Source organism: Austrofundulus limnaeus, unplaced genomic scaffold, assembly GCF_001266775.1.
Source record: "Austrofundulus limnaeus strain Quisiro unplaced genomic scaffold, Austrofundulus_limnaeus-1.0 Scaffold131, whole genome shotgun sequence".
In the NCBI taxonomy this organism is placed as follows: Eukaryota; Metazoa; Chordata; class Actinopteri; order Cyprinodontiformes; family Rivulidae; genus Austrofundulus; species Austrofundulus limnaeus.
Window position 1 is genome coordinate 1,266,203 of NW_013952533.1, and position 10,222 is coordinate 1,276,424.

Below are 10,222 nucleotides of genomic sequence, written 5' to 3' on the forward strand. Positions count from 1 at the left end.
TTCTGATAAAATAGCACATTTATTAAAAAGAGACAGCATTAATCAGCATTTTCCATTTTTGCAGAAATATGTCACATCTGAGTCAGAAGATCAAGAATCTCGCAAATATTTCTCAGTCCCCCCTGGTGCTGCTGCTGCCGCCTCGGACCCTCGCAGGAGCAGAAACGTATCCGACAAACACATCTACAGGATGATGGGATGTTTTTTATTCATCTTTTTAARCGCACTCAGACAGAGCATGTGACGGACAGCTGGCTGGATGTGCTCTGCTGAWCACATGGCTGATGTGTCGCTCTTTGAATACCTGTTACTCTGAACACATCGCCTTTATCAAATTACCTTGTGGTCGAAACAAAACAAAAACATGCCTTCGATAAATTTATAGTTATTACTGAGCAGTTCCACTGTCTCCAACAAATCCTGACGTTGAAACGATGGTTTTACTTCCTGGGTTATCAGGAGGAAAGAGTTRAACACTCATCTGAAGTCACGTTGCTCACTAAGAATTTCAATGAAAAGTCGGCAATTCTTTGGTTCTTGTGTGTTTTTAGAAAAATGTATTTAAATTACTGTTCAGCTCATTCACCTGTGAGATGGTCAGACAGTAACAGGCCTGAAGAAAGGATGGATTTTTATTTTTATTATTATTACTGTTATCATTTTGGCTTTGCTCCTGGTAAAGTTGAGGTCAAAGACAGTTGAGATCATTTGAAGCTCCTGCTCAGAATAAGAGCCTTTTTTATGTGGAATGAGCAATCCAGCCCTGAAAATCATAAAAACAGAAGGCCAACAAAACAGCATTCTCAAGGCAAATCATGGTAAAGCACAACGTATTCAATAATTCAAGACAACAAAGAAAAAGAACAAACAAAAAATATCTGAAAGTACACAAGGCAGTGCAAAATGTCACACCAATAAAATATGTTTCAAAAAACTCAAAGAACAGATCCTGAGGAACTCAAAACAAATCCAAGCATAATATAAAACATCTCCAGGCCAGCCCCAATCTGATTTAAATTAGATAGAATAAAATGAAAGAGCCCATATTTTTAATCTCATTTGTTTGACAACCAGTTCATGTGGCTGCTTAACAAAAAAAAAAAAGCACTACAATTACTTCTTGCCAGAAAAAAAAGGCCACTAAAGGTCTTTCTCAGAGATTTTTCTACTCCAAACACCCTCGGCAAAGAAAAGAAACGGATCAAAACGAAAACCACAAAGTGTGATTTAACACACGACTGCGTAGAGTTAGGACAACAAACTTTGCTGCTGAATTCCTTTAAAATTTCTGCCACTTCTCAGAAAGAAAGAAAAAAAAAGGTTATTCTGACTTTAACGAGCGCACGGTTAAAAACAAGCAAGTGTCCAAACATTTTCTGGCACAAACTCTCTTGAAGCCGTCAATCAATACGAACAGAGTTGTAACAACAGAAGGATGACATCTGAAACATCAGATGAGCCCCTCCAGGACTGTTTATGGCAACAACAATACTGATGAGAGGGGAAACCAACGAGTCATAAGAGGGGTGGGGGGACGCTGTGATGTTTGGGAAARGAGCAAAGTTTCAAAGTCTTCCTTGGAGAAGAGTGAAGCACTCYGGAGGTAGAAAGATCTTTAAATAGGAGTTCACTCTACAACTGAGGGACTAAAGTTGCTTTACAGGTTGGGGTGGGGGTGGGGGGGGTCCACAGTGTGCTCATCCAGGTCAAAAACCAGAACTTTAATTTAATTTAATGTTCACACTGAAAAAAGAAAACGTTCCAACCTAAATTAAACCGTTTTAAGAAAACAGGACCAAAAAGGGTCAGGAGACAAAACCTGGATAAGTGTCTAAATGTTCATGCATAACGTGGGGTGAACATTTCATTTTACTTCTTAGACAAATGTTGTGCTTTTTTATCTTTAAGCTGCAGGTAAACTGATTGGTGGCACACACACAGAAAGCTAAAGCATGTGCAAAAACAAGTAAATTAAARTGGCACAAATTTGAATCATTTTATCTTTACTGGTGCTAGTTCACGGTAAAGGACTGGAGCTCACAGCCCTGTGGAGAATACTCTGTTAGAACAGATCAGAAGAAAAGGCAGCAAAGATTTATAACTCAGTCTTAAACATGGTGGGGGGAAAATGCACCTCATCGGTTTTTCATAAAGTGGTTTTTGTCCACATAAACTGAACGCTTTCTTAAATTAAAGCAGGTTGTTAAAAATAAAGACATTCTTTGGTGAAACAAAAAGGCAGTCATGCATAATGAATGAAAAAATTTAAGAAAATAAGAGTCTMCACTGGTGCTTAAGCCTTTCACTAAAAAAACTGTCTCCCATTAAACTCAGCTGCTCTGTAAAGGATTTCATTTCAAACTGAAGATGGATTTATGCCTGAAGAAGAAGAAAATAAAAATAAAAAAGGGCTTAAAATGAGTAATTTCTTGAATCGGTATGGAGGGGAACAATGCCAAAAACATTTACCACACACCAGCAGATTAGTGAAACCTAAACCCTGTTTCTGTTCAGGTGAGCAGACTTACAGCAACAGAAAGGCCAGCTGAGCTGGTTCAAGCGTTATTTCCTTTACCTCTCAACATCTTATGGCAAGTAGATGATGGCACTTTAACCCCAGMCCAAACAGATCTGAATGGAGACACAAACGTGTTGACAGGACCAGACGTCTCAATTGAAAACCTGTTTTTTTTTCCAGCCACCGTCTCGCCTGTGGGTTCTGTTCTACGTAAGCTAAGCAGCACCATTTCCAATCTGCAGGTGAAACGTCTGACCAGGTGTTGAGCAGGAGTGTTACGTACAGTGTGCTTCCTTGCTACACACAGTACAAAAACAATGCTTTTCGTTTAGAAAATGGACCCAGACCCGTCACTCCTGAGCATCACTTAGCTGCAGAAATGTGGCTTCATCCATGAAAGCTGGCACCTGAAAACCCCGCCCAGCCTCTAAGTAGAAATAACCCACGTTGTTCGGAAAGGATCAGGAGAGGTGGATGTGAAACGCGTTTTGAAGTAGTGTGCAGAACACACTTCCAACAGCTCCTCCTCCTAGAAAAGCAGTATTTGCTTCATCTGGCAGTGACTTTCCCAATAAGTTATTGTCTCTTTTCATTGTTCTGATTTTTCCACGAGCTTTCGGCTCTCTTCTGTGTGTATGCTTGTACCCGTGTGGCTGTTGCCCCCCCTTAACCTTCTCCCCCACRATCTCCCCCTCTCCTCCTCTTCGCAGTCCCACATCCATCTGGCTCCTCCCGATGTTTCGCCCACAGTCAGTTTCAGCTCACAGCCGGCAGAGGCAGAACAGCGTGGGGATGAAGACCCCAAATGCGACGAGGATGGGAAACATGAGGCTGCTGTTGTCAGCTGCGTAAGGGTTCGGTGTTCGGGGGCCTGACTGGACCCGCTTGGAACCTGCTGAGACCTTTTTCTTCCCACCTTCCTCACCTCCTTCGCTGTCGTCCTCGTCATCTTCTTCATCGGGGTCTTGCTTCTCCAAACCAGGGTGAGGCTGTAGCTTTGGTACATCTGTTAGGAAAACAAACACTGATGGACTGTGTAACTCAACCACATGTGCCTTATGGAGATATCAGACATGCTGTCAGATCCACAAGTACGACTGCACAGGAAACACAACCTACTTAATATATTTATAAATAATCCCAGAACTCACCATCTAAAGTCCCCTTCATAACGTACAGCGCACAGACCTTAGGGTTGTCATAATAACCCTGGAACAGAAAGAAAAATCAGTCAGTSAGTCAACAGCATCAGTTTGCTTTTGTTAACTTTTAAAGGAAGATGTTTATAAAATCACTTCCCCTTATGGCCTGCAGCAGGTGGATTGTACCTGCTATTTATTATTTGTGCTATCAGCTAAGTTAATTAGTAACTAGTTAGTATTAAACAAATGCTGTCAAAGCAGTTCTATTTGTGAAAATAAAGTATAGTGAACAGTCCTGAGTACTTCTTGCTTCTGAAATACCAGCCTGTTCATCAGTTTTTAAATGGYTGAATCAGCTCCACTGTAAGCTGGTTTCAGACTAATCTACATTCTGATAATTATTTGCTAGAAAATAAAATAAAAACCTTTACAAGGACTTCCTTGGGAAAAAAAACTCAAGGTAAATCTAAAGACAATTAAAAACTATAARATTGCTAAAAAAATCCTCATGTTTGATAGTGGCTTTAGTAGTTTTGAATAGATTAAGAGTGTGTTACAAAGAAGTTCAGTAAAAGTATTTAACAATAAAAACTTTTAAAAGAATCACAACTACAGCTGTTCACTTGAAATTCCTCCTAATTAAATAAAAAGCGTATTTAATGACAATACTGAGCTGTAAATGATGAAAAACACATTTGAGACAGCATGAGCCATTTACAGGAACACTGTTAGAAACATGTCAAGCTGACAGTCATGAACTTAGTTTTTGAAATAAAATGTGTGTGTGTGTGTGTATATATACATATACACTCACCGGCCACTTTATTAGGTACACCACGCTAGTAACGGGTTGGACCCCCTTTTGCCTTCAGAACTGCCTCAATTCTTCGTGGCATAGATTCAACAAGGTGCTGGAAGCATTCCTCAGAGATTTTGGTCCATATTGACATGATGGCATCACACAGTTGCTGCAGATTTGTCGGCTGCACATCCATGATGCGAATCTCCCGTTCCACCACATCCCAAAGATGCTCTATTGGATTGAGATCTGGTGACTGTGGAGGCCATTTGAGTACAGTGAACTCATTGTCATGTTCAAGAAACCAGTCTGAGATGATTCCAGCTTTATGACATGGCGCATTATCCTGCTGAAAGTAGCCATCAGATGTTGGTACATTGTGGTCATAAAGGGATGGACATGGTCAGCAACAATACTCAGGTAGGCTGTGGCGTTGCAACGATGCTCAATTGGTACCAAGGGGCCCAAAGAGTGCCAAGAAAAGATTCCCCACACCATGACACCACCACCACCAGCCTGAACCGTTGATACAAGGCAGGATGGATCCATGCTTTCATGTTGTTGACGCCAAATTCTGACCCTACCATCCGAATGTCGCAGCAGAAATCGAGACTCATCAGACCAGGCAACGTTTTTCCAATCTTCTCTTGTCCAATTTCGATGAGCTTGTGCAAATTGTAGCCTGTTTCCTGTTCTTAGCTGAAAGGAGTGGCACCCGGTGTGGTCTTCTGCTGCTGAAGCCCATCTGCCTCAAAGTTCGACGTACTGTGCGTTCAGAGATGCTCTTCTGCCTACCTTGGTTGTAACGGGTGGTTATTTGAGTCACTGTTGCCTTTCTATCAGCTCGAACCAGTCTGCCCATTCTCCTCTGACCTCTGGCATCAACAAGGCATTTCCGCCCACAGGACTGCCGCTCACTGGATGTTTTTTCTTTTTCGGACCATTCTCTGTAAACCCTAGAGATGGTTGTGCGTGAAAATCCCAGTAGATCAGCAGTTTCTGAAATACTCAGACCAGCCCTTCTGGCACCAACAACCATGCCACGTTCAAAGGCACTCAAATCACCTTTCTTCCCCATACTGATGCTCGGTTTGAACTGCAGGAGATTGTCTTGACCATGTCTACATGCCTAAATGCACTGAGTTGCCACCATGTGATTGGCTGATTAGAAATTAAGTGTTAACGAGCAGTTGGACAGGTGTACCTAATAAAGTGGCCGGTGAGTGTATATATATATATACACACACATATACACATATATATACACATATATATTTAAACACTATTGTGAATTTCTTTGACAGTCATTGATGCTTATCTTGGAAACATACATAAAAACTACATCTTTGTTTTAATTGRTTTAATTATCAGTCTTTCACACTAGTTATGTTTACATGGACATAAGTAATCCGATTAAACGGCCATTCGGAATAAAAATGCATCATGTAAACYCCACATTCGGATTATTCTGACCCGATTCAGCTCAATCCGAATGAATTTSTAATRGGAATGAGAGAGGTGGTGGTGCATGTGAGCACTRAATCTGATCATRTTATTCTGATTGTGGAAAACTGACCTGACTGCGCATGTCTGCTGACTTTCATCCAGCAGTTTCTGCTCTTTGGTGAAGGGAGGGAGTTTCCAGCAGCACAGAACTTTTCCTCCCGTTTTCTCATTCAATAAAAAAGGAAGACACACAGCCTGCGCTGCATCGCAAAAAAAAAAAAAAGAAAAAAGAAAAAAAGGTCTGCCGTGCGTCACCTGCAGCTGAACCAGAGCTGCTTATGTTAATCCAAGCTGTTTATGTTCATGACAAAAGTAGAACTTTTTCTATGTTTTTTTAAGGGAACGTTAGCAACTGTGCATGTCAGTGCTTCTATTCAGAATAAAAGCCCGCTGCATGTAAACACTCGTCATGATTGGATTGCGTCCACGTCAACGATACATTCCGATTATTTAATCCAAACATTTAATCCGATCAAAAAATTTTGCGCATGCAAACATTGCTGATGACTCCGATTTATGCACGGCTGTCTTAATATCTCAACATTGATTCTTTATTTTCCTGTCAGTTGTAGATGTCCTGCTGCCAAACTTCATTTGTCTGACAGGTGGAGACACGTTTGGTTTTAGATCACTTTGGTAAACCAGAGGAGTTTATTATCAACTCAGAGACTGCAAAGTGTCAAGGTCCTGTGTTCACAAAACAGTCCTAATTATCAACCCTCCATCATCYTGTTAACAGCTGGTGTGAAGTGTTTGTTCTTAACTCAGTGTACGTGACCAAATATTCTGTCTCAGGTCTCCTGTGCTCAGAGGACATTGTTCCAGTTCCATTCGATTGTAACTCTGCCAACCTAAACCGTGCAGCCATGATCTTTTTAGAAATAATAAAAAAAGGTTTCTTGTGGTTTCAAACAAGCCYAACTTGTTCAGTCATCTTTTCACTGTGTGTTCATGAAGTGTATCACACCTATGSTGTAAACCAATAAGAAAAGTAACTCTTGATTTTATAAAAATCACTGCAGAGTCTGACACTGGGCTGATTGCTAAAATGTTGCCAGAAGCTTTAGTTTTTTTTTTAACCTTTCAATGACAGAAAATCTTTGAATTACAGTAACTACAGGTGTAACACTGAGTTAGCCTAGCAGCTAACAAATTAGATTAAACCTCGAATGGTACGTTACATTTTTCAAACTGTCTAACGTGCATTAAATTAAACTAAACTAAAAGTAAATCCTCGATTTTTTAAGGAAAGCAAGTCATTCAATATAACATGCCATGTTCATTAAAAACAACAAACTATTACTTTGACAAGTACCGTACAGTTATGAAAAATATTAGTTTTCCTTGTCTGGGCTTACTTTTCGATTGGTTCAATATGAGGATTCAAGTTCACAACAGTAACAACCTGGTCAGTAAGAACCATGTTCTGTATGGTGTGTTTTGTCAGTCACTCAAACAATATTTTTTAAATATTTATCTAGTTTTGTGAAATGTTTTTCCTTGTGCATCTAAAGTGTAATGTAATGCTCTAAGCTCCACCCCTTTTTTTTACCGTTTATTATGATTCAATCTGACCATGAAGATAAAAACAYCTTACCTTTACAAACTCTACAGTGAGCTTGCCGTTGAAAGTGGACACCTCTCCTTGAACGCTCAGCTTGCCTTTTTTTATAGAAAAGGGTACTATCTCGTCGTGAGCAGTACTGTGGCCCACTCGATCAAAGATATCCAAGTCCTTCACCACCACGTGGCCGTTTAGGCGAACATCAAACACCTAAAAACATAACCTTAAATCAGTAATGCTAAGCAGCTCATTCAAAATAAATAAAATAAACTTTCCCACATGTAAATGTCTGACTTTGATTAGTTATTTTACTCGATCATACCTTCTGCTGTGACTGTGCGAAGTAAACCTCTGCGTACTTCATGACCAGTATGTATTCTCCTTCCTCACGAATGGGAACATCATATCCAAATGTGTCTTCATTGTAGCGCTCTGTCTGGTACAGAATTTGGTCTTCWGGACTTGAGCGCAGTATTGGCAGACGCATCCCATAATCAGATGCTGAGAGAGAGAGAATAACATCAGGCTGTGTGTGTARTTTAACTTACAAAACCTCCTAAATAACAGCCATGCCGGGAAAACATCTAGCTCCACTTTACACGCTTATTTTTTTCTTCTTCTTGAGTTCAGTGGAAATGTTTATGCGGTGACCACATCGTGTTTTCTCTGAGCTGTGATAACTGCATCTCATGAAGCCAGTGTTGGCTCTCTGCGGTCTGTTTGGACACATTATCTCCTGCTTCCTTTTTATGTTGAGAGAGGCGGGGCTGCAGCCCTCTAATGCTGACTCCTCATTAGTTTGTAGTCACTTGCGGATGCGGAAGCCGCTGCCTGCAGAGAGACCTCTGCTGGAAACTAATGTGGGTTCAAAGCAACACATTCTACCTTTTTTCTATAGTCTCATCATCAGCACCTCAAAGGTGAAGCAGAGACACGTTAACAAACAACACATGGACTCACCTTTGCCGATTTTCCCTTCCAACGGGTCCTTCCTGAACTGAATACCGTGCACGTCCATGTGTGCTTCACCCCCGGCGTTCACAGCCCAGATGACCCGCTCTGCGAGGCTTGGGCCCCCGCCGTCCGCCCAGCTCTGCTCGGACAGCAGCGACAGCACCACCGCCAGCAGCCCGGCGACGAGCTGCGCCGTGACCCGCTGCATTGCCTCAGCCCGCTCCTGGTCACACACCGACACACACCGACACACAGACAGCTTGATGTATGGAAAAAGCTCACTTTATGTTTCAAACGCTCTCCTCCGCTTGCAGCAGAAAGCACACAAGGTTGGCGAAAGGAGCAAGGCAGCGTGCCTCGCTGACACGAAACATGATATCCGTAAGTTAGCCACCATGCTAACATCAATGCTTCCAARACACCGGGTAGCATTTGCAACACAGATGTGCGGAAAAGGACACTTTATCAACAAGTACTCTCACTTAAAAWGGTGACGTTTACGATGTGCCAGCTAGGTATCAACTTATAAAACGTACATTAAGAGAAATTAGCAGCGAGTGAACCTAGCTAACCTACCTGTCTAACCAGAAATTCTTGGTGAATGAGAGCCCAGGCTAACGTAAATGCAAATGCCTCTTACCTTCCACAAATGACTTTAACCTCCTGTTTGTGTCCGTGTTTGTCACCCGTATGTCCGCTGGCCCYCTCTCACCAGCCGTCTACAAGCTAAGATAACCTTAGTGGCTGCAAAACACCCAGCTGGCCACAGCCTTTCACTGACTTTCATTCAATGTGTGTGGATTTCCAAAGTAACATTTGCTCTGCTGCCAGTTTCAGGAGGCGGGACTGCGATACCTAACTTTTTCATCTGCCAGTGAGTGACAGCTGTTCTGACCAATCACAGCGTCGCCTGGCTGTTTCCTYGTCTCGGAAGTGCACTCTTATCACGGACCAATCACGCTCTGCTTTGTGACTGACAAAAATGAACGCTGACATTTATGTTTCTGTCATCTGCGAGTTAGTAAGTTTCTAACTGAAAAATCCTCAGAATCCTCATTTCAGATTTTAATAATAAAGCTGAGTGTGTTTGATGCTAAAATTTGTATTTTTTAWATAAATAATCTTTATTACAGTCTATGGTTTAAAATTTTAGAAAGGTGCCCAAGAACCCAAAGAACTCTAGTGAAACTTTGCTGAAAAAACTATTTTTACTGCTTTAATTTCCTGACTTTTATTCATTGTTTGCTTTTCTTAATCCATAACAGGTGGTTTTCTTTGCTTATTGTTTTTATTAATATTCTTTACAAGAAGTACCTTTTTTGTGAAAACCAATTACAAAAAGTAAATATCTCCACTTCTGCTCCACGAGCGACAGGAAACGTCACTTCCCCTCCTTTTTGTTACCATGGTACGGTCCGAGGCTCGTCCAATCAGATGAGTCCAACACAGCGCGCACACACGGTGCACTACTTCACACACGAGACTTCACACACGAGACTTCACACACGAGACTTCACACACGAGACTGGACCAGGAATGAATGAGAAACGTTACTATGGCAACATCAATAGGTGCAGGATGACAGATGTTTCACCTTCAACTACCATGACGGTGGTGAGCCCATGTTTAAACACTCTGCTCTGAAGGACAAGGCGAGAGGATTGATTTGCCTGGGCCTAATACTACTACTACTACTACTACTACTACTACTACTACTACTACTACTACTACTACTACTA

General features: G+C 41.5%; 1 protein-coding gene across 1 annotated transcript; it reads right to left on the reverse strand.

Moving 5' to 3' along the window:
- mlec (malectin) lies at window positions 1-9,321 on the reverse strand. Its single transcript, XM_014015582.1, has 6 exons — window positions 9,124-9,321; window positions 8,490-8,706; window positions 7,852-8,030; window positions 7,563-7,739; window positions 3,670-3,727; window positions 1-3,524 (listed from the first exon to the last, which is right to left on the reverse strand). Exons 2-6 carry the CDS (start codon window positions 8,689-8,691, stop codon window positions 3,280-3,282), a joined length of 861 nt encoding a protein of 286 aa, XP_013871036.1. The 5' UTR covers window positions 8,692-8,706; window positions 9,124-9,321; the 3' UTR covers window positions 1-3,279.
- Window positions 9,322-10,222: the final 901 nt, after the last annotated feature.